The sequence below is a fragment of the Mesocricetus auratus genome, unplaced genomic scaffold (genome assembly GCF_017639785.1).
Source record: "Mesocricetus auratus isolate SY011 unplaced genomic scaffold, BCM_Maur_2.0 Super-Scaffold_6730, whole genome shotgun sequence".
Lineage (NCBI taxonomy): Eukaryota > Metazoa > Chordata > Mammalia > Rodentia > Cricetidae > Mesocricetus > Mesocricetus auratus.
This window is the reverse complement of record NW_024429184.1, coordinates 16,526,793-16,549,246: the sequence shown is the minus strand read 5'-3', so window position 1 is coordinate 16,549,246 and position 22,454 is coordinate 16,526,793. Positions and strand designations below refer to the sequence as shown.

The 22,454-nt window shown below is 49.7% G+C and overlaps 3 protein-coding genes across 10 annotated transcripts in view; 1 reads left to right on the top strand and 2 right to left on the bottom strand.

Moving 5' to 3' along the window:
• Positions 1 to 3,590: 3,590 nt before the first annotated feature.
• On the bottom strand, positions 3,591 to 7,336 carry Stoml2 (stomatin like 2). 2 transcript variants are annotated; one of them, XM_005078808.4, is made up of 10 exons: positions 7,197 to 7,336; positions 6,835 to 6,972; positions 6,244 to 6,343; positions 6,071 to 6,129; positions 5,728 to 5,829; positions 5,465 to 5,599; positions 5,033 to 5,177; positions 4,637 to 4,716; positions 4,324 to 4,452; positions 3,591 to 3,861 (listed from the first exon to the last, which is right to left on the bottom strand). In XM_005078808.4, the coding sequence occupies exons 1-10, from the start codon at positions 7,239 to 7,241 to the stop codon at positions 3,733 to 3,735; spliced, it is 1,062 nt and encodes a 353-aa protein (XP_005078865.1). In that variant the 5' UTR covers positions 7,242 to 7,336; the 3' UTR covers positions 3,591 to 3,732. The 2 variants fall into 2 exon arrangements, with proteins under 2 accessions (XP_005078865.1, XP_012975002.1); XM_013119548.3 differs by having other exon boundaries at positions 7,079 to 7,206.
• A 944-nt stretch (positions 7,337 to 8,280) lies between these two features.
• On the bottom strand, positions 8,281 to 22,151 carry Fam214b (family with sequence similarity 214 member B). Of its 7 annotated transcripts, none has more exons than XM_005078804.4 (9): positions 22,020 to 22,151; positions 12,649 to 12,792; positions 11,438 to 12,405; positions 10,857 to 10,915; positions 10,543 to 10,648; positions 10,259 to 10,417; positions 9,964 to 10,032; positions 9,696 to 9,871; positions 8,281 to 9,576 (listed from the first exon to the last, which is right to left on the bottom strand). In XM_005078804.4, the coding sequence occupies exons 3-9, from the start codon at positions 12,329 to 12,331 to the stop codon at positions 9,423 to 9,425; spliced, it is 1,617 nt and encodes a 538-aa protein (XP_005078861.1). In that variant the 5' UTR covers positions 12,332 to 12,405; positions 12,649 to 12,792; positions 22,020 to 22,151; the 3' UTR covers positions 8,281 to 9,422. The 7 variants fall into 7 exon arrangements, with proteins under 7 accessions (XP_005078861.1, XP_040595520.1, XP_012975066.1 ...); XM_040739586.1 differs by having other exon boundaries at positions 10,543 to 10,645; XM_013119612.3 differs by lacking the exon at positions 22,020 to 22,151 and adding an exon at positions 21,560 to 21,659.
• Unc13b (unc-13 homolog B) overlaps positions 22,086 to 22,454 on the top strand; it is a 219,848-nt gene continuing 219,479 nt past the window's right edge. The window contains exon 1 of the mRNA XM_021232223.2: positions 22,086 to 22,218. Coding sequence (XP_021087882.1) covers positions 22,200 to 22,218 — 19 coding nt within the window. The 5' untranslated portion in view covers positions 22,086 to 22,199. The remainder of the gene's footprint in view (positions 22,219 to 22,454) is intronic.

Genomic DNA, 22,454 nt, shown 5'->3' with positions numbered 1-22,454 from the left:
ACACACACACACACGCTCGCGGACACAGATACACGGACACATGCACGTGAGACATAGAAAAACCTTTTTCTCCTCCGTGTTTAGCTGATTCCAGTTGATAGCATTCATCACTGCTCTCAAAACTGATGAATCTTAAAAATGCATTAATAGCCGGGCGTTGGTGGTGCACGCCTTTAATCCCAGCACTCGGGAGGCAGAGACAGGCGGATCTCTGAGTTCGAGGCCAGCCTGGTCTACAAAGCGAGTTCCAGGAACAGCCTCCAAAACAATACAGAGAAACCCTGTCTCGAAAAAACCAAAAAAAAAAAAAAAAAGAAAAAAAAAAAAAAAGAAACCCAAAGCCCTCTTCTGACACTCAAAGACTTCAGGCACATGTATGGTACATATACATACATGTGAGCAAAAAAAAAATCAGCACATAAAAAATCTAATTAATAAAAATCAAATAATACAATTTAAAGATGATTTCTCTAAATAAAGGTACACATAGCCAGTAAACACATGGAAAGACTCTGAACATCATTAGCCAGCTGGAAGGCACTAGAAGGAGCACTTTACATGTACTAGTTGGGACTGTGGGTGTAGCTCAGCAGTACAGTTCTTGACTGGCATACGCAAGTCTCTGGGTTCGATCCAAAGAAAACAGCAACTGGAATGCTAGCTACTTAGGGAGGATTGCCACAAGCTCAAGGCCAGCCTGTGCCAACAGAGACCCACCAAGGAGGAAAAAAGATGATTGCAAGTATTAGCAAGGCTGTGCAGAAGCTGGGACCTTCACACACTGGGACTGTGAAATGCGGCAGCAGGGCCAGAAAACAGCTGCTCACAGACTTAGCTGCTATAGTGCTCAGAAATTCCACACCTGCAAAGATCCCCAGGCGTGATGCTTAATGTTAACTAAAGTCACCTGGGAGATGGGCCTCTGACATGCCTGTGGGGCTTGTCTTGATTAGGTTGTTAAGGTGGGAAGACGTGTCCACTGTGGGTGGCACTATTCCCTAGGCAGGGGACCCTGAACAGGACAAGGGTGAGCTGAGTGGTAGTAAGCACGCAATGAGTGCATACTCTCATTATTCTCTTCTGGTTACAGATGTAATGTGGCCAGCTGCTTCAAGTTCTGTGGGTTTTTAGTTTCTTTTTAGTTATTTGTGTTGTGTGTGAGTATGTGCTTGTGAGTGCAGGTGTATTGTGGAGGTTGGGGTGTCGCATTCTGATGGAGCTGGAGTTGAAGAAGGTTGCAGTTTCCCTGATGTGGGCACTGGGAAATGAACTCTGGTCTTCTGCAAGAGTACTACATGCTGTTAACCAGTGAGCCAGCTCTCCAGCTTTACTGCTGACTTCCCTATCATGATGGACTGTAACCTGAAATTGTTTGCTAAATAAACATTCTCTTTTAGATGTTTTTGACAGAGTACTTTATCACAGTAATAAAAAGAGAGACTAACACACCAAGATAAATTAAAACTTTTCTTTAAAGACACATTTAAATAAAAATCTATATGTGCCAGGTGGTGGTGGCACACACCTTTAATCCCAGCACTTGGGAGGTAGAGGCAGGTCGCTCTCTGTGAGTTCAAGGCCAGCCTGGTCTATGAAGCTAGTTCCAGAACAGCCAGAGCCACACAGAGAAAGCCTGTCTCCAAAAACCAACCGAACAAATAAAACATACATGCAAACATGCAAAGTAGCATCTAGAATTACCAAAAAATAAAAACTCAAATTTCTATTAGTGAATGGGTAAACAAAACCTGGTGTGTGCATGCAACAGTTTTCATGGGGGGGAGAGCCATGCTATAAATTTGTGCTTACATATAACCTGTAAAATATATTAAAATTTACTGAATTTGTTATTTAAAATAAGGAAGTTGGGTGATGGAAGTGCACCTCAATTGACAGTGCTTGCCTAGCATGTATGAAACCCTGGGCTAGATCTCACGAACAAAACCCTGGGCTAGGGGCTGGAGAGATGGCTCAGAGGTTAGGAGCACTGGCTAGTCTTCCAGAGGTCCTGAGTTCAATTCCCAGCAACCACATGGTGGCTCACAACCATCTGTAATGAGATCCCATGCCCTCTTCTGGCATGCATGCCAGAATACTGTATGCATAATAAATAAATAAATCTTAAAAAAAACAAAAACAAAAAAAACCCTGGGTTAGATCTCATATACAAAACCCTGGGCTAGATCTCCAACACCCCGAAACACCTGGCATAGTTGCATACATCTGCAATACCAGCGCCTGAGAGATAAAGACAGGAGGAACAGACCTGTAAGGTAATCCCAGCTAGTTTGGGGCTAGGCTGGGATACATGAAACACTGTCTCAAAAACACTAAGTAGTTAACTAACTAAAAACATAACACACATAAAATGGGTAAGTTGGCCGAGTATGGTGCACATACTTATATAGCACTTGGAAGCTGAAAGCAGGTAGGCCACAAGTACAAGATCAGCCTGGGCTACACAGAGAGCCTATCTCCAGAAACAATAAAATGGGTAGTAGTTTGTAGGATATGTGAGTTTTTTCTCAGTATGAAAAACAGCTCGACTTTCTTTTGGTTTCTTAGTAAATAAGGGGCACCTACCTACAGGAATCCTACAAACGTACTTAGTTCTTCCTTTCTCATTAAATATATCTAGTTACTAGGTCTTTGCTTCTGTTAACTAGCCATAGCAGTTCCAATGCTCTTGTGTTTATAGGCCAGATATGCTCTGCCTCTCAGCATTTATAAACTCCCAACACCTTCATTTCCAGATCACCAAATGGGTCTCTTTCCCCTCCTTTATATCCAAGTTCTGATATAATTTTCATCGAAGTTTCCTGGAACTCAAACTAACTACGTTAGTTCTTTCATCTGAGCACTGACTCTAAAATGTTAAGTGTATGAGTGTGCACGTGCCAGAGGTTAGAGAAGGACTTTGTGAAACTGGCTCTTTTGTCTACCTTTTACCTGGCTTCAGGGATCCCACTCAGGTCCCTTGGCTTGCACAGCAAGAAGCTTCACCTACCTTACCAGTCCGGTTTATGAAATCAGAGCTTCCATGGGCTCCCTAACTCACTTTGTATTCTGTGAAAGCAGATGTCACTAGGGTTCAATTTTGTTGTTGCTGCTTTGAGAGAAGGTCTCACTAAGTACTTCAGGCTGGCCTTGAAGTCACAATCCTGCTGCTTCAGCCTACCAAGTGCTGAGATTTTAGGTATGCATCACCTTGGCTATCTTTTAACTGCTCTTATAATCCGTAGTTGTTGCCTTAACATTCTGCTTGGTACACGGCAGCCATTAAATGGTTATGGATGAAAGAGATACACCCTCAGCCCTTCAAGACCTCCAAAGTACCATTCTGCCAAGGCAGTCCTCTTTTCCCATGGTTCACCGAACACCCGCACCACGTAGCAAGATGGGGACAACACCCTCCAGCTGGCAGTTCAGTAAACGCATGCTTTAATCCCTCCATGGTGTAGTGTCCCTTTAAGACAGGGTGATTTCATGTCACATCAAGTTCATTCTTGTCATGGAGAATCAGCTCTCCAGACCTACCTGGACTGAAGGGTGGGAGTGGACATCCAAAGAAAACGTTTCAAAGAGAACAGTTTCCAATTTGCCACTGATAAGTTTATTACATGATTATTAAGTTCAAATAAAAAAATAAAAACTAAAACTTTGGCAGGGAGGCTAGAACCAGAATCTGAGAGTGCTATTCCCCGTCCTCCACTCCCTGGCCAGGCTGTCTCCTTAACTGAGCTTGACTCTACCTAGTTCTTCAAGATTTGCATCTGTACCCTGGGCATCTCTGCTGTTCTTGCCAGAGTTCTTCGATTCGGGCACTGGGGCTTTGGTGAGCGCCCCATACACACCCATGGCCTGAGGAGAGAGAGAGAGAGAGAGAGAGAGAGAGAGAGAGAGAGAGAGAGAGAGAGAGAGAGAGAGAGAGAGAGAGAGCACAGTAAGGACATTCTGCAGAAGTTCCGTCCCAAACTACTTAAAAGGGGCTACTTGACTCTTTCATTTCTTTCCTTCCCTTTTCTCTTTGAGCCTTGCCTTCCCGTCTTTTTCCTGAGACAAGGAGCCTAGGTAGGCCTCTAACTTGTGAACTTCCTGCATCTCCTCCTCAGTGCTGCTAATACAGGTATACACCACCATACCCAGCCCCTTGGCTTTTCTTGATTCTTCAAGTTTTCTAAGCTTTGCAGTCAGTGATAAGAACCCTACAAACCGTCACAGCAGGGTGACTCAGAACCCTGACACAGGTATCTGAAGGCGTGGAAATTTCCCACTCGTGCTCCTGACACTGCTGTTACGTGCTTGTCTTTCAAACGCTCTAACCTGAGCCACCATACTCGTGACATCGCTGGGATTGGAGGGCAGTAGGACTGTGTTGGAATCCTTGGCAAGCTTGGAGAACGCACTGACATACTGCTCAGCCACAGTCAGTGAAGCTGCTGCATCTCCATTCTGTGGGCACAGATTTGGAGAGACAAGAGAAAGGTCAGGTTCCTGGAAAAGGGGCATACAAATATACAAAGCTCTCATCATCTGGGTTAGAGGAACCCACAGTGTCAGGAACACCCACAAGGATAGATAAGCGAAGCCCTTCCATTGTCTATTCCTCCCCCGTTCCCACCCGTCAGCCTCTCACATGTTGAGTCAAAGCCGAAGCCAGGATTCGGATTGCTTCAGCTTTAGCTTTGGCCTTGGCCAGAACTGCGCTGGCCTCTCCTGGAAGGAAAACAGGCAACGTGACCCGCGAAGCCAGAGCACCCCAACGTGACCCGTGAAGCCAGAGCACCCCAATGTGACCCGTGAAGCCAGAGCACCCCAACGTGACCCGCGAAGCCAGAGCACCCCAATGTGACCCGTGAAGCCAGAGCACCCCAATGTGACCCGCGAAGCCAGAGCACCCCAATGTGACCCGTGAAGCCAGAGTACCCCAATGTGACCCGTGAAGCCAGAGCACCCCAAAGCTCCTGCCCAGCACTTACCTGGAAGACCACGCTGTGCCCCTCCCTCAGCCTCTGCGATACTCACTGCTCACCTGCTGCCTGATTTATCTGTTCAGCCTTTTCTGCTTCGGAGGCCAGAATCTGGGCCTGTTTCTTCCCCTCTGCCACGTTGATAGCTGACTCTCGTGTCCCTTCAGACTCTAGAACTGTGGCCCGTTTCCGCCGCTCTGCCTCTACCTAGAAGCCCCAATTATCCCCATCAAGAAGAAGTCAGGGGCCCTGGGCAGTGGTGGCGCACACCTTTAATCCTGGCACTCGGGAGGCAGAGGCAGGAGGATCTCTGTGAGTTCCAGGCCAGCCTGATCTACAGAGTGAGTTCCAGGATAGCCAGGACTGTTTCACAGAGAAACCTGGTCTTAAAAGAACAAAAAACAAAACAAAACAAAAGAAGCCTCTAAGCAGGACTTAAACTATATCTATCATCTACCACACAGAGGATTCTAGTCCCAAATCCTGTTCCCCACCTGCATCTGCATAGACTCTTTCACTCGGGGTGGCACATGGATATCCTTGATCTCATAACGAAGGCAGCGGATACCCCAGTAGTCAGCAGCCTGGTTGATAGCATCCACAATGTTGGCATTCAGGGACTCCCGCTCCTACAGAAAGATAAATGTGAGCAGCACCAGTCAATTTATCTATCAAGAGGCTAAACTGGAAGGTCCCAGGATAAGATCTGACAGGACAAAGAATGTGCCCCCAAGCCCTCAGACCCACATCTGCTTACTCGAAAAACTTTGTCCAGAGAGAGTTTGCCGAGCTCCGATCTCATAGTTGTTTGAGCTAACTGGGTAACAGCATACTCAGGGTCTTCCACACCATAGCTTGCCTGGAAAAGGCAGGTATAGGGTAAGAAATGAAGATACAGTTTGGTTTTTTGAGACAGGGTTTCTCTGTATTGTTTTGGAGGCTGTCCTGGCACTCACTCTGTAGACCAGGCTGGCTTCAACTCACAGAGAGCTGCCTGCCTCTGCCTCCTGAGTGCGGGCATTAAAGGCTGCACCACCACCACTGTCAGTCGATTTTAATGAGGGCAGTTCAGAATGGTGGATAAAGCCAGGGGCAGATACCTTGTAAGGATCCATAATACGCAGGTAAAGGACTCCATCTATTTGCAGAGTTACATTGTCTGCAGAAGCAAAAGAAAGAAATGGAAGGCAATCAGGGCTCTGTCCCAACCTGCTCTTTTTCCTAAGCCCTGGACCTACAGCAACCACATCTAATGTCACCCTGTGTCTCTCACCAAGGGTCACAGCCGACTGCTCAGGCACATTGATGACAATCTCCTTGAGACTCTGCACATATCGGATTCGGTCTAACACAGGGATGAGGACATTCAAGCCCTAGGGAAAGAAGTTATGGATTCTCAGGAAGGTGGGAGTAATAAACTTGAAATCTAAGCTAAGTCTGGAGTAAGCAGAAAGTCACGCATGGAACACACCCAGGAAAGTGATAGCTCCTACCAAGACATGTCCTCAAAGGCTGAGGTGTCACTGAAAGGGAAACCTAAGTTCACAAGAATGAAAGTCTAGGTCTCTGAATGTCAACAGAATGGGGGCCAGCAAGGCTTGCCATCTTTAGGCGGGGAGGCGGGTATGAGAGGATGGACAGTTCTGAGAATGTGGCCTGTAGGTTACTAGGGTAACTGGAAGCAGTGAAACACGGATGTCGTGGTCAGGAGACTGGGCTCTGCCAGAACCGGTCCCAGCCAGGGATGAACCCCGTTACTAGTCAAGAGATAAAAGTGCAGACAGGCCCCAGGGAAGTCTCACTACCACACGAGTAAGAGATTTGATCACTTGGCTGGCAGGAGGTAGACAAAAGAGGCTCTCACGGGTTCCAGGATCCGGTGGAATCGGCCCATTCGCTCCACCACCCAGGCCTCCTGCTGAGGCACAAACAGTACCACGGTGTTTCGGGGCAGTCCAGAGGAGGCGCGGCGCGGAGCGCGGCCAGAAGCCTGCACGGAGCCCTGAAGAAAGAGGAGAGTCGACTGAGGACTCGGCGAGGAAACCACCTCTATTCGGAAGGCATCTCCCTAAATCGCGACCCCCAAGGATCCCCGGAGAATGACTCACGTGGGGACCATGACCTCTGACCCCAGTCCTTCCCCAAAGTTGGAATCCCGCTCCTTCCCAGCTGAGGACCCAGGTGATCTCTGTCCCGGGCCTCTGAAGAAGGTTGCCTCGCTCTCACCCTCAGCAAAAGGGCTCCCGTGCCCCGCGCCGCGCGCGCCAGCATTTCCCACAGCCTCAGTGACCTCCGGAACCAACGAGAGGTGGGGCAGAGCGGCCTCTCCTGAAGTCTAAACCCGAGCCCTTCCTTCTGAAGTTCCACTCCGCCCGACGCACTTCCGGCGCCTCATTCCACATTTTGCCCTCATCCGCCCCATCGGCGTACTTAGCAGAGCGCACGTCAAATTGTTCCCTGGGAAACGTAGACTTTGAAGAGAGAGCCCGGGGCTGCAAGTTTGTTTTGGTTCTCTAGAGCCAAGAAGTTCCTAGGTGTTGAAGTGGAAATTAAGGTAATATCCTGTCTGCGGGTGGTGGAACAGAAACACCTCCCACCAAGTATTGTACCCACAACCTTGACTCAGTTTACTCTCCAACCCTTATAACTGCCTTAATCTGTCACCATAACGATCAATGGTTTGGCGTTGACTAGGTGCCGTGGTTGCCATAGTAACAATCTTGTAGTCCTGCTGTTGTGCTCAACCCCCCCACTGGGGACTGACCCCATTCCCGTTGTCATGGTAACCAGGAGGCCTAACTTTGCTAGCCGGCGATTTTCCCCTCTTCCCTCTTTTCCCGAGGCATCAACAGCTCCTTCCATATTTCCTGAGCCAGAAACTGTCAGGCGTGATCCCTTTACATACGGAGGCCAGCAAAGAGCCTCAGCCTTTCATTCGTGTAGCGCATGCCACCTTGCTCAGGTCTCCGACACTCTCCAAAACATCCTTTAAACCGCCTGTATCATCATCCTTTTTTTACATATAAGGACACTGAGGTTCTGTAGGCAAAAGTAACCTACGGAATTAGTGTAAGAATCCAAATCCTCCAAGTTTAACTTCCATAGCTTCACTTTACCCTCCTAACCCCTAGCATCTTATTATATGAAGAGGAATAAGACTGTACTCCAAGAATCAGCCTGACCTAGCCTAAGATCCCATGGGTTTTTGCAGCCCGTTGCTTCCTCTTTAGAAGAGAGAACAGTCCTAGCTCCAATTAGGCCCTATATCTCCATCCACATACTCTGAACATAGGAAAACAGTAGAGCTTAGTTCAAGTTTCCAAACAAGAATTTATTTATTTTTTCTAAAAAATGTACCAGGTACAATTTTTCCTGTTTTTCTTTTGTCTTGTTTTCAAGTTTCAGCAAATGCTTGTTCCCCTCAGCCAAGCCCCAAGAGTTAAGAGTTGAGGCTGGGTCAGAGTTCTTGAGAGGAGAATGGGGTAACTTGGGAACCACATGACTGAATACAAGGGGCACCCCTCATTCCAGCTGAGGTAGGTGGGTCAGAGTCTGGTCAAGTGAGAGGAGGCTCCCCAGTCCTTAGGCCTGACTCTGTCCTTGGAACACCTTCCTCAGTCAGGACCCCAAAGTAAGGAAACACAGGCAGGAGGAGAGGGACAACTGAGTCTGAAGCCCTAGGTAAGGGGTGGTTGAACCCCTGTGTTACACATACATGTGCATTTTTTCTCTCTCTCACACACACCCCACACACACCCCACACACAAACCCAAGTTTGTGTGCATGCATATACTTGCATGGGCGCACATGCACACACACACACACACACACACACACAAACACATACACACTTAGATTTCAAAGGTGAATTTAAGGGTTGGGAAGGAAAAAAGAATAGAGGAAAACAAGGGAAACTGAGTCTTTGGCTAGTGACTCAGTTCCTCTGGAATAAGCTCTACCCTTAGCCAAGGGAGAGCAGTTCTCCCTTGTCCCGACGTCAGCTTTTTCAAGTTCTGAGGTTGGAGCAATATCTGAGAGTGGGCGTGATGCCAATTATCAGGTTTGGGAGGTCACCAAGGCAATCCAATTTGAATAAATTATAAATTAAAAATAAATAAAATAATAAGTGGCCCCTGACCAGGACAGGGAGGCAACACTGGCATTACTTGCCTAGGAACTTGGGACAATCTCAGGGTAGCTCTGGTTCCTCCTTACTACCTAAGCTGGCCTGGGAAACCCAAGGGAGGGGACAGGCACATGGAGTACCCAGAGTAGACAGGGTATAGAAGGATCAGAAGCTTTAGACACCCAAATGATCCATTTGGGTGTGAGCGTGATGAGGACTTTAATTCAAGCCTGAAGGGGCTCTTGCTGCTTCTCCACGGTTTACCCTGTCCAGGATGGAGCAGGATAGGCAGGCTCTGGGTCCACCTAGTTTCAGAATGATGGTGATCAGGGCAAAGGTGAATAACGTGGATTATGGGGGGCCTCAGTCACAGCCTGTAGTTCATAGGGGAGCCCCGTGTCCAGCTCCAGGCTCCGGCGGGAAAAAAGCAGGCGGATATCTCCATGCAGGCTTAAGCGGCCTGAGCGGGAGCTCCGGAACCTGGGGGAAAACAGCACGAACCAAGTCAGTATCCAGATGACTAAGAAGAAAGGAGAGATCCTGTTGAGGGAAGGGAGCAGATACCTGAACTTCCCTAGACTCCAGGGTCCTGGACTTACCTGAGGTGCAGCAAGTAGCAGAGGAGGCGGTGAGTGGGGCTAGCATTTCCCTCCTCACCCACAGGCACCAAAAAGAGGCGATGGCGCAGGAAGGTCATGTGGGCAGCAGGCATGTCCGAGAAGTCAAAGGTCACAAGGAACATCTTCACCACAGTCTGGTTGGGGTTAAATAAGGTCTGGGGACAGGACAGTCCAGGTTGGTAGATCTATGGATTGATTTTCCCCTCTCCCCACATCAGCTCCCTCTGGGTGCCTCTCCCTCACTCACCACTTGGATGGTGCCCACCTTGGGCACACTGTAACCCTTCCTCCCCAGAGGATTCAGGTCCACGACGCCCTAGGAAGACCATAATCCATTAGCCAAAGTAGGAACTAGAGAGCCATGAACACTAAATACTGACTGCTCTATAATGTCTCCCCTTGGACTCGGCCCCACCCCATTCTAGAGTTTTGCCCACCTGACCCTGACTAACTCCTAGAAGATCATGTAAGGAATACCTTTGGCCACTCTTCCTACCCCCAACCCCTCTGAGGTAACTTTTGAGGTCAGTTCTATATCATACCAAGAAGGGGGCCGGGGCATTTTGCTCAGAAACATCAAAAAAGGTGACAATGACAGGCAGCGTGACGTGCTGGGGACAGTAAGACCCACTGGCTCCAATCTCTGCAGTAAAGCCCTCAATGTGGCCAGATGGTGCAAAGCGTCCTCGAAGCAATGATTCCTGGTATTAGGGTGGAGTAGACAGAGTCTGAGAGTGATGCCAATTCTTCCTTTTGTCTATTTGAGCCACATTCCATCATTGATTCCTCCCAGGAACCCCCAGTCACAAAGCCCAAAGGGAGTCACCTCAAAGTTGCCCAGCAGGGTTCGGCTGACAGCAGGGGTAGGAAATGGGGAGGCACTGGGAGGGCTCAGCAGGCCTGGCCCCTTCCGGAGGTTTCGAAGGGAGCTTCTGGTAAAAGAAGGGACACAAAGTGGGTTGGTTTGAGTATTCTGAGCAGTCCTATTTCCAATCCTTGGACCCCAGAGCTCATTTATATATATATGTGTGTGTGTGTGTGTGTGTGTGTGTGTGTGTGTGTGTGTGTGTGTGTGTGTGTTGGAAAAAATAACAGACTTTGCTTTCACGGCCAAGGCAGAGGGAGAATCTAGTCACTTACAGCTTCAGGCGACGGGCACCTTTCAGCCTCCGCCCCATGGGACTGCAGTCTGTTGGGTCCTATGGTGAAAATATTGAGAAAAGAGACGGCATGAAGACCACCCATGGCTTGGGACAAGGACTGTTGTAAGTTCTCAGAAGAAGATCTCTATAGGTCTCCTCCACCTTCACCTACACAAGCGTCCACTTGAGAGTAGATGGAAGTACACTGGATGTGGCAACATGCCTATAATCTCAGCACTTAGGAGGTACAGGCAGGGGGTCCTTGGACACATAGGGAGCTTGAAGTCACTCTAGGCTATTTGAGACCTTGTCTCAAAACAAAACCAGGAGACTAGGGATACAGCTCAGTTGATAGAACATTTGTATAGCATGCACACAGCGCTGGGTTCAATCTACAGCATGACGTAAACTGTGGGGGGATGGCACATGCCTTGTGTAATCCCAACACTGCACTTGGAAGGTGGAGAAGTTCAAGGTCATCTTTGGCAACCTAGGCTTGCCTGGGATACATAAGACCCTGTCTCCAAAGAAAGAAAAATAAATAAACAAAATAATAGATGAACTCATCCACTGGCTTACCAAAACAGGCTCCTTGGGCCCAGGCAGCAGGTGGCTCCAGAAGGGTGTGGCTTTGGCATCAGAACTATTGGCAGCAAGAGGGCAGCCCAGGGTTCCCCGGCGCCTCCGAGGGGCTGGCCCCTCATCCTCAGAGTTGACATCCAGGGCTTCTCCAGCAGGCAGCAGCCTTCGCTTGGTGGGGCAAGGGCCTGGAGGTCCAGGGCCAGGGGGTGTGTGCTCGGGACTGTGCCCATTGGCAGTTCCAGGGGACTCCCTAGGCCAGGGACTGCTCCCGTTGCCCACCCTAGCCACTGGGCTCTTACCCTCTATTTGTGCAAGATTGTGCAAATCAGTGTCAAGTGTGTGCAGCTGGTCTGAAGGGGCTGGCCCTGGAGACTCCCCCAGGTACCCCTGTCCCCCTTGATCTGGGAAAGCCCAGTCTCTCGTGTGCAAAGTATTGCAGGAAGCATTTGATGAGGGCCTGGGGGTACTCTGGGTCCCTGAAGTCCAAGGTGAGGTGGTACTACCTCCCTCTTCCACAACACAGAGGCCATGATGGGAGAAATGCTGGCTGGCCACACCCAGCCCCAGACCCAGTCCCTCTGGGCCCAATAGTCCCACAGTAGATGGTTCTTCAGGGGGTAGTCCCTCTCTGGCCCCCAGCCCAGGGCCTCTCTTCAGCTCCCGGGGACCCTCAGTGGGAGGGGCCGGCCGCTTCAGAGCCCTAGGAGGCTCCGAGGCACCAGCTGGAGGGGAAAAGATGGATACCTGGTAGACCCCGGGGGATGTCGCCCCCCCTGCTGGGCTGTAGCCCATGAGCAGGCCACCCTGGAGGGTCCCCTGTCTGACTGGAGGCTGTGAAGGGCCAGCCTCTGGCTCTGAGGATGGAGACAGCTCCGCCTGCACGTGGCGCATGAAGCCCCCCTTGGTCAGGGGGGGCCCCCCACACGGCCTTTATGCTGGGCCTGGGCTGGGGGGCCTGGGGACATCTGTGAAAAAGAAGAAAAGGAGGTCAGGGGAATCAAGCAAGGAGTTTTGTTTCTTTCAACTGAGTTTCAGACCCCCCCCCATCCTCAACAGGTGACCTTGAGCCGTTTGTGGAGGTAAAGTTGTCCAACGCCAGAACAGATTGATGGGATTCAGAGACTACTCTCAGACTTCCAGAGAGGGGGACATGTTATGCTCCAGATTCTTACTGAACTTGCTATTCCCTCCTTCTTCCTGCAAATTACCCCGATGAAGAAGCCTCAAGACTAGGCGCGTGTCCCCTCTTCCTGTCTGATGCCTTGTCCCTCTAGCTTGCAGTCTGGCCCATGCCCGCTGCACTGGCAAGGTGACTGCCACCATTCCGTGCAGCTCCCGGGCTCAGCAGGACCCTGAAAGAAAAGAGAAAATACAAGTCAGGATCCCTGAAGCCAGTGGCAAAAACGCCTCCTCTAATATGGGCTACTATATTAGCACATACGCCATGACACCCTGCCTCTTTGTGATAAGCTCTTCAGAAACAGAAGAGGCAGGCTTGAGACCTAGGGCCCAGGTAGAAGGCTTGGGCTACCTGAGAGTCAACAGAGAAGCAAGTCTTGCCTGACTGTATTAAGGGTGTGAGAAATGGGTAGAGGCGAGATGAACCATTTGTCGGGTCACTCTCTTGGGAACTGGCCCGGAATGATAGGGGATGAGATGCCCCCAAAAGATCAGAGAGATACTATGTCAGCTAGTAGGTGGACAGGGCAATAATTTACCTGTCTTACTCAAGGACACCCAGTTACACAACTCATCTCCATATGTCTACCCAAAGGGGCAAGTGCCACCCAAGAGTGCAGTGGGCAGAGGTCACACAGATAGACACACCCAGCACACAACTACAAACCTCAAGTCTGCTCCAAGCCAGCCCTTCACATCTGAAATCCCAACTCCCCCAGCAATCTGTCTTCTTAACAAGAGGAAAGAAATCCAACCAAAAACAAGTGGTAGGAGGCCAGAACACGCTCAGAGGTACTTTCTGGTTCTCACCCCTCCCCCAGGTCCTGCAAACCAGAGATAAGGAAGCAGTACACAGTGGACTGGAAACAGGAGAATCTCTCCGTGCCCTTCCTGCAGTAAACAACCAATACTCAACAAAACCTAAACTATTTCTTTGCTTTCAAGGCACACGCATGCGTGTACACACCACACCCACACACACACACACACACACACACACACACACACACACACACACACACACACACTTGTCTTCATGGACCAGAAACCAATGTTACAGTGATAAGACTGTCGAGCTGAAGGCCAGCTGTCCCCACTGTCATCCTTAGTTGGTCAGCAGCCTGTCAGTACTGTCAACCACAGTGCCCTTTCCCATAACGCTAGAGGCTGAGGCAGGAGGATCTTGAATTTAAGACCGGTCTAGCTACATTTTGAGGTTCTCCCTCAAAATCAAACAAACAAAATAATAACAAAAAGAAACAACAAAAACCAGGTTACAGCCAGCCTCCACTACATCAGTGAGTTCAAGTTCAGCAGGGACCACAAGAGACCCTATCTCAAAACCAAACCACAGCAAAAGAACGACAAACAGGTGGGGTGCGGTGGCGCACGAGTTTAACCGAGCACTGAGGAGGGAGAGGCTGGTGATCCCTGAGTTCCAGGACCATCAGGGTTACACGGAGAAAACCTGTCTCAAAGAGAGAAAGGAACACCGGGAGGTGGTGGGGCACGCCTCTAATCCCAGAACTCGGGAGGCAGAGGCAGGTGGATCTCTGTGAGTTTGAGACCAGCCTGAGTTCCAAGACAGCTTCCAAAGGTACCCAGGGTTTTGTCTGGAGAAACAAAAAGAAAGAGAGGGAAGGAGAGAGGGAGAGAGAATGAAGGGGTGAGGGAGAAGAGAAAACAAAACAAAATCCTCTTCCCCACTCCTCTTCCTTGGACAGACACAAGACTTCCTTCCATATGAGAGTGTCATTACTAATGATGCTTCTGCTTACTTCTGATCATGTCAGACCTGAGGACAGGCCCAATTTTAAGCTCAGGAGAAACACACAACACAAGACTCAAAAAAGCCTAAAAGCCAGCTGTAGTGATCTGGACAGCAGTTCTGACAGTGCAGAGAAAGACTCCCTGAACGAGAAGCAGAGAGATTAATCGTACAGGGAGAATTGCAATGGCAGATGTGGGAGGAGGCAGAGAGAAAGGAGACATTTACACTCAGGGACTGAAAAGCTCTCCTACGTCAGTTGCTCCCATCATCGCAGGCCATACTTTCCCATTTCCCCAGGCCCTCTTAAGAACTGAGATCCTAAGACTATTCTGGTCCTTTATGGTGGGTGAGATGGCTGGAAAGGGGGAGAATATTAATAATGGCAGTGTTGTAAGAGAGTACAACCTGTTCTCCTTTCTTCTCCTCCTATTCTCCACCCAGGTCGTAAAGTTCAAAAAGGGCATTTTCCTTAGCACCTCAATTTCCAGGTCAACTCAGTTAGCCTCCTAAGTCTTGGCCTCAAGGAAGCCAGATAATGACACGATGCTCTACTTGACCCCAGCACGCTTGGCATCTGCTCATTAACCCAGAGCTTTTTAGTTCCCTCCCTGTCAAAAAGACGCTCTGAGACTTACTCCTCTGCCACCCAGCCAGTCTGGCTTGACCATGGCTTCAAGCTGACTCATGGGGCAGGACTGCAGGGAGGGGGGGCAGGCCAGGATAAGCCAAACCTCACCCTCCATGCAGGGGATGGGCAGCAGCTGGCATTAAACAGCTGTGCCAGACTGTGGCTGCCAAGGACTACAGCTCCCAACATGCCGAGAACAAGGCCAGCAAAAACAACAAGTCCCAGAATACCATTAGGTCCGTACCCTCAGATACTTGTTAGGCCCGGGAGGTGGGAGAGGTTCTGGTATAGGAAGAACACCTAGGCTCATTCTCTCCTTCCCTTCAGTGTTCAAGACACCCATTTCACCCTGACTAAGGAGTGTTACAGGAAGAATTCCTACCCATGTGTTTTCCACTCTTACCCTATGCAGAGCACTGCTGTTCACTGCTGTACATTTTGTCCTCACACATGTCCACACGCGCTATTCCTAAGACCACCACTGAGAGTAGGAAGGTCAATCTCTGCTTTCACCCTCCCTCTGGCTCCTGGCCTACAGCCCTTCACCCTTAGAGAGGGAGCAGACCTCAGCAACCCCTCCAAACTCAAACGGGTAGACTCACCTTGGCTCCTGGACTCCTTGTTCTGGACGATCCCCCACCCCCTGTTTAGACTCCCAGGTCGGTTCTCACTCCCTTCCTCTTCACCACCTGGGACAGGCCCCGTACCCTGCAGAAGCTTTGGAGGTCTGCACCTTCAACCTAGTACACACTCACCCCGCTCCCAAATTGGCTCCGCTGTGGTGGCCGCTGCTCTGGGCCCTTCCGTCCCGTCCCGTCCCGGTCCCTCCCCTCGGATAACCAGTCCCCCTGCTACGGGCCCCCAACCCAGACAAAGGGTGGCTTAGGCTGAGAGCCTTGCTCTTGCTTGGCTCTACTCTGATCAGTTTCGTGTGCAACACTAGCGGGCCCTGGAGTCCGAAGCCCCTCTAGCCGCTGTTGCACCCCTCCCCGCGACGGTCCCTCCCCGGGGCCGCCCCGGCTCCGCGCCGCAGACTCCGCTGCCCCTCTGACTCACAGGCCATTTCCTACCAGCTGATGGGGCCGCCCGCCCCGCCCAGCACCCGGCCACCCCCGCCACTGCGACCACGGCTGCCACGCCCCCCTCAGGCCACACCCTCCCTGGGCAACAACTATGTTCATTGGCCCCGTGGAGGCCAGCCTCTCAGCAACCTCAAGTGTGAGTCACGCCCTTTCCAAGGGGCGCACTTCTATTGGTCCACATAAGGGCAGGCCTACCCAATGTTGCCCCGCCCACCTGCTTAACCCTTTTTCTGTCCTAGTCCCAAGTAATTCTCTGCCTTGCCATTTAACCCCTTCAGACTTCGTCCTCTCAAGTCTCAACAAACGTTTCTCCTCCACCCTTCCTGTTCTGAGGGGTAAACAAAAAGGAAGCTCCAGGGCTTTTACTATTAACAGCTCAGCAATCTCCAACTCAGCCAATTCTTCTCATACCAAACCCAGCCCAAGATATCCCCAAGCCTGTTCACCTCTCCCAGCATTCCTAAACACCGCTCCAAGGGAGAGGGTTTAACTATCCAGTAGGTCAGAGAGAAAGAAAAAGACCTAATGTTGGTTGTTTCCATCCATACTGAAAGATGGTCTTCTTACTTTTTTTTTTTTTGTCTTTGTTAGAGACCCGGGGGCACCAGAGACAGGAATACATTTAAATTTCAGGGACTTAGGCCTTATATCTTTGTATTTTGAAACTCTTCTCAGATCGGGCTTTGAAGCATCTATTGCTGTGAGGCCTCTGCTCTCTTTGGGGAAGCACAGCATCCTAAGAAAAGAGCTAGAAGGACTTCCGCCCAGAGTAACCCCTGAGATCAAGTCCATCTTCATGACTCACAACTCCCTCGAAACTCACCAACCTCCCCCTGAGTCACTGGGCCCCAGGCCCAGCCCAGATCCAGCCAAATTAAGTGGCAGAAGAATTGTCATCCCTAACCTTTGCCCTCTGGCTCTGTAAATAACCAGGGTGGGATCTTTGCAAGGACTGGGCACACACAGACATTTTAGAGGCACTGCTCTGGAGATAACCTAAGAAAATGAACAGCCTTTGTCTACCTTGTTCTCTGAACTTAACAGTGAGTCAGACAGGTTGTCACCAAATCAGACCTTTCATCCCAGTCAGTCCCAGAAACAGGAAACAAACACCAGAACCCAAAGAAGTAAAGTTCATCCTTTCATAGTTTAAAGGCCCAAGGTCCCTTTCTGCTTTACCCATGCTATGAGTCCCCAGGACCGTCAGTTGTGACCGGACTGTAAAAAGAAACCCCCCTCACTCCTACTTCCTCACCGTGTTCTACAATTAGATACAGCAAACAACAGTTTCTGGGATTCTTTCTCCTTACCTCTGATGAGTAGGAAACTCTTTAAAAAGAACCCGGTTCCCTAAGATTCACTTCCCTACCGCAAACAGCAGGATTTTAAAAATTGTCAAAGCCCTAACAGTTGCAGAGTATCAATGTGAGAGCCTTAGTAATGCCCTCTAGGAAGACAAAAAGAGACATAGACCATCTTAGGAAAACCCTTAGCAATTCTACCTTGTTCTGTCTTACTATAGTACACTTTCAATCCTCTGTTTTATACAAAAATCAGGGTAATAATAAAGGAGTCAGGATCAAAAACATTCCAGGCCTCAGTATGCCCTGGGGAAAGTAGCATGTTTTAATCATGCATGAGGTCATACTTAGCTTCACTAAACTCTTAGCTTGCATTTTTGTTGTTTTGATTTTTAGAGCCAAGATCTTTCTGTGTAACCTAGGCTGACCTTAACTCATGATCCCCTTGCCTTAGCTTCTAGAAGGTTGGCATTTTATAGGTTATTGGGTGTTTTGTTTGTTGTCTTGCTTTGTTTCTTTGAGACAGGGTATCTAGTAACTAAAACTGGGTTTAACTCTGGTAATCTCTTGGCTCTGCCTCTGGAGTGCTGGGATTACAGGTGTGTGTCATTAGATACAACCTGACTTTAAAAATATTATTATTGGGCTGGAGAGATGGCTCAGAGGTTAAGAGCACTAACTGTTCTTCCAAAGGTCCTGAGTTCAATTCCCAGCAACCACATGGTGGCTCACAACCATCAACAATTCAGTCTGGTGCCCTCTTCTGGCATGTAGACAAAACACTGTATATGTAATAAATAAATAAATCTTTAAAAAATTATTATTATTTGGTTTTGTGTGTGTGTGTGTATGTGTGTGTAGCTTTGGCTTTCCTAGAACTAGCTCTGTATACCAGGCTAGCCTCAAACTCACAGAGATCTGCCTTTTAATGACTTTGAGGCCAGCCTGGTCTACAGAGCAAGTTCCAGGACAGCCAAGGTTACATGGAGAGACCCTGTCTCAAAAACAAACAAAGAAAATTATTAACTATTGGGAATGTTTGTACATGTATTTAATCTTAGCACTAGAAAAGCAAAGGCAGGCTGATCTCTGTGAGTTTCAAGCCAGCCTGGCCTACATATATGGAGCTCCAGGCTAGCCAAGACTACATAGTAAGACTCTTAAAAAACAAAAAAACAGCCGGGCGGTGGTGGTGCACACCCTTAATCCCAGCACTCGGGAGGCAGAGGCAGGCAGATCTCTGTGAGTTCGAGGCCGGGCTGGACTGACAGCCTCCAAAACAATACAGAGAAATCCCGTCTCATAAAAACAAAAACAAAAACAAAACAAAACAACATCAACAACAACAACAACAACAAAAACCGAGCCGGGCGTTGGTGGTGCATGCCTTTAATCCCAGCACTCGGGAGGCAGAGGCAGGAGGTTCTCTATGAGTTTGAGGCCAGCCTGGTCTACAGAGCAAGTTCCAGGACAACTTCCAAAACAATTTAGAGAAACCCTGTCTCGGAAAAAAAAAAAGCAAAAACAAAATGACACAATATTTTCTTCATTAATTATTATTATTATTATTATTGCGTGTGTATGACGTGTGAAGGTAGATCAGAGAACAACTTGGCAAAATCCTTTCACCATGAGGTCAAGGATAGAAACCAGGTCATCAGGCTAGCACACCAAGTGCTTTTGTAAGCTGACTCATCTTACTGCCCACCCCACCCCTTTTAAATAATTAGCAGCTATCACTAGCTTGCTTCTTTTGGGGAGGTTACTGGTTTTTTGTTTTTTTTTGTTTTGTTTTGTTTCATTTTTTTTCTTTTTTGGATACATGGTTTCTCTTCATATCCCTAGAACTTGTTCTCTGAACCAGGCTGGCCTCAGACTCACAGAGATGTACCTGCCTCTGCCTCTTGACTGCTGGAATTAAAGGCACACACCTCAACTTAATTTCTCACAAGCATACACATGGGTTTGTTTTTTGTTTTTTCTTCTTATTGGAAGCTCCATGTTCTTTGTGCTAACATTCTCAGAGCCTGGCACATAATATCTATTCAATAAAAATTGATGAAGAAAACAATTGGCCCAGATACTGAACAGCAATTTGAAAACTTAGATCTTAACTCCTGTTCTTTCCCTATGCAGCCTTAAGAACTGGTTCTTTGACCACAAATTTGCAAATTTAAAGTGAGAGGTTCCTAGCTGGGTTTGGTGGTGTGTGTCTATAATTCCAACATTTGGGAGGTGGACACAGAAAGATTAGGTGTTCAAAGTCATCACCAGCTACACAGTGAGTCTGAGGAAGGCCTGGGTTACTTGAAACCCTGTCTCCAAGTCCCCCCCACCAGACAAATAAATATAATAAGGATTTCATTAAATAATGACCCATTGAGAACATCTACAACCCTGGCCTTATAATCCTAATGAGCACTCCCGTCCATCACAGAGGATGTGCTCAAGCACCTGAATTCCCTGCTGCTGGAACCCAAGCAGAGAGGCTATAAACTCAGCCTAGAAAACTGGTGGCTTTTCTCTTTATGCCCCACCCACTCACACAAAATGCCCTAGCCCAGAGGAAGCTTGAATGCCTCTGCCCTAGGCCCGCCCCTCTCTGATAAAGAGCGTCTGGGAAGCAGTGTTGCCATAGAAATCAGCGCCTCCTCAAAAGGCTTCAGCCTGCCCTCTTTACCCCACCCTACCCCACGGCTTTGTCTGTCTGGGACACCCCTCCCTTCCTCAGCCAGGCTCTCAGCAGCTGGGTAGCTGTGTGAGAAGGCTGGCTTGGGACCCTTTCAGCAACACCGTCACACTCATTCAGTCATGGTGTGGAAAGCAGCCCTTCCCCACCCTCCCCAAGCCAACCTAGAGGCAAAAAGAACAGTGGTACCACATGGAGTCTCCAGGCCCCACTTTCTGCTCTGACGGTCTGCTTCCAAACCCAGAGTGCAGGGAGCCATTCTCGCTTTATCCCCTAGCTGGGCTGGAACCTTTTATTCCTTCCCAGGTCAGGCTTACTGCAGTGACCCACCTTTCAGAGCATACAGGACCGTCACTACTTCCACATTTCTTCTAGAAGACCCCCAGAATTTCTGAGGATCCTATGGTTCCCCACCCAAGACAGGACAAAGGTAGAGAAATCAGTTTCTGCCAAGAGGTAAGCTGTGGCTCCCAGTCACTTAGGATTCCCTGGCAGGGATGTAGCAGTACAGTGAGATCTGAGCTTCCAAGTTGGGCACCAGGGTCTCTGACCATTAAGTACAAAGTTTGGAACAGGTCTTAGATCCTAGACTGGCAAGAGCCAGGCCAGGCCCCAGTGTGAGGAAGGAAGTGGGAAGTGAGCACACCCAGAGCATAAGGGCAGGGCAGGGGGGTGGGGTGGGGTGGGCAGAGACCAAAGCAGGCTTCTGTAGGAACAGGAACTAGGTTGAGGATTGACAGGAACCCAGAGACAGAAGGGTCCCCAGAGACACTAGTTGGGGGGGAGGTATTCTAGCCTCGGCTAGACAGATTCAAAGCAGGATAACGACAGAGTCACACAAACTCTTGTGGCAAGCAGGGCCTGCCTGCTTTCTGTGTACATGGGTACATGCCAGAAGGTGGGGTTAGGAGCTCAGCATCCCGTAGCAGCAGATTGGCTGCCTGTTCTATTGAATCCGGCACCCTCGCTCCTAGTATACAGACCACAAATGTCTTCCTGGAGCCCCTACAAAGCAGTAGAATGTTACTTTCTAGAAATTGCAGGAAGGCCTACAACTCTAGCCCTTCATATAGTAGCCCACAGCCCATCTCCTCTTTCTCTGCACAACCCTGACTCTCCCATACGCTGGACCACCAGCCATTTTCCTTCACATAGACCCCCCCCTTCTCTGGAAGTTCCTTCAAATCGCTCAAGTATCACCTCTAATCTTCTACATCAGACAGCGATCCTTTTCCCTAACCCTAACCTCCCACTTTCTCAAAGCACTCCCGCCCTTCCCCCACACCAGCCCCCACAGAGTGCACCTCCTTGCTCACACATTGAGCCCCTAACTGCTCCCCCAATTCCGCGTCCCCCACTCCAGAGCAACCTTTTCCAAATTCTTTTCTTCGCTAACGGTGGTCCCTACTTCAGGCCTGCCCAAGCTCACCCTTCCTCGTCTCCTTTTCCACGCGCACCCCGCCCCACACCTGCAGTTCCGTGGGTCCTGTTGCACTTGAGAAGGTAGTAGGTAGGGGCAGTGACTGAGCAGCCCTAGCTGCAGCCTGGGCCTGTAAACCTCTCCCCTTGGGCCCGAGCCCCGCCCCCGCAACGCCCCGGCCCACCCTCTCCCTTGTTCCAGCTCCCACCTTCCCGGGTTTGTCCCCCTTGCCCCGGTTCTTTAATCCCTAGGACTCCGCCCCTGCAACCCAAAACCACGCCCCTCCACGACTCCGCCCCTCTCGTCTTCTTTGCATTACCCCAGGATCCTCTGCTTTCTTGAGGCGCCACCCCCTGACTCCCGCCCCCTTTTGGTTTCTCCGCCTTTCATCAGGACCCACCCCCTCAGATTACAGCCCGTGGAACTCTTTCCAGGTCCCTTTCGCGTGAACACTGTCCCCTCTGACTGCAGTAACTTTCATTCACTGCCCTTTCTCCCGCCTCCCTCACCAGGGCGCACACGCTCCTTGGCCTGGGTCCGCTGGCTGTGATCGGCGGCGGCCCCAACAGATGACGGAGGAGACAAAGTGATGGCTGCAGGTCGTCTGAGGTCCCACCCCGGACACGTGCGGCTTCTGTGATGACAGGTCCAGGAGGGTGGGGCTTTGCCTGACCAGCTACAACCCCAAAATGACCAGATCCAGCCGCGGTGAGGAGCCAGAGCTCTGGCCAAAACTCAATGAACACTTCTTTCTAAGTTCCTCTCCCTTCCCTTCCTCTTTCTTCCCCTTCTCTCTTCTTTTAAGGGTCCCCTTTTACTGTAAACTGGCCTGTAATTCATTTTTCTTCTGCCTCCTCCCGCCTCCCCCCAGGTGCTGGAGTTCCTGAGGTTGTCTGGCTGGTGTGAGCGAGCTACTCGAGGAACTTGAGCCTCTTTAAGACTAC

Excerpts from the sequence above, each read along its gene's own strand:
- Stoml2 (XM_005078808.4), bottom strand. The coding sequence starts at position 7,241 with ATGCTGGCGCGCGCGGCGCGGGGCACGGGAGCCCTTTTGCTGAGG. Across the intron at positions 5,830-6,070 it reads GTATTATGGATCCTTACAAG|GCAAGCTATGGTGTGGAAGA; the intron begins GTATCTGCCCCT and ends TGCCTTTTCCAG. Across the intron at positions 4,453-4,636 it reads CTTCGGCTTTGACTCAACAT|AATGGAGATGCAGCAGCTTC; the intron begins GTGAGAGGCTGA and ends CTGTGCCCACAG.
- Fam214b (XM_005078804.4), bottom strand. The coding sequence starts at position 12,331 with ATGCGCCACGTGCAGGCGGAGCTGTCTCCATCCTCAGAGCCAGAGGCT. Across the intron at positions 10,916-11,437 it reads GGCCCAAGGAGCCTGTTTTG|GACCCAACAGACTGCAGTCC; the intron begins GTAAGCCAGTGG and ends TTTTCACCATAG. Across the intron at positions 10,033-10,258 it reads ATGCCCCGGCCCCCTTCTTG|GGCGTCGTGGACCTGAATCC; the intron begins GTATGATATAGA and ends TGGTCTTCCTAG.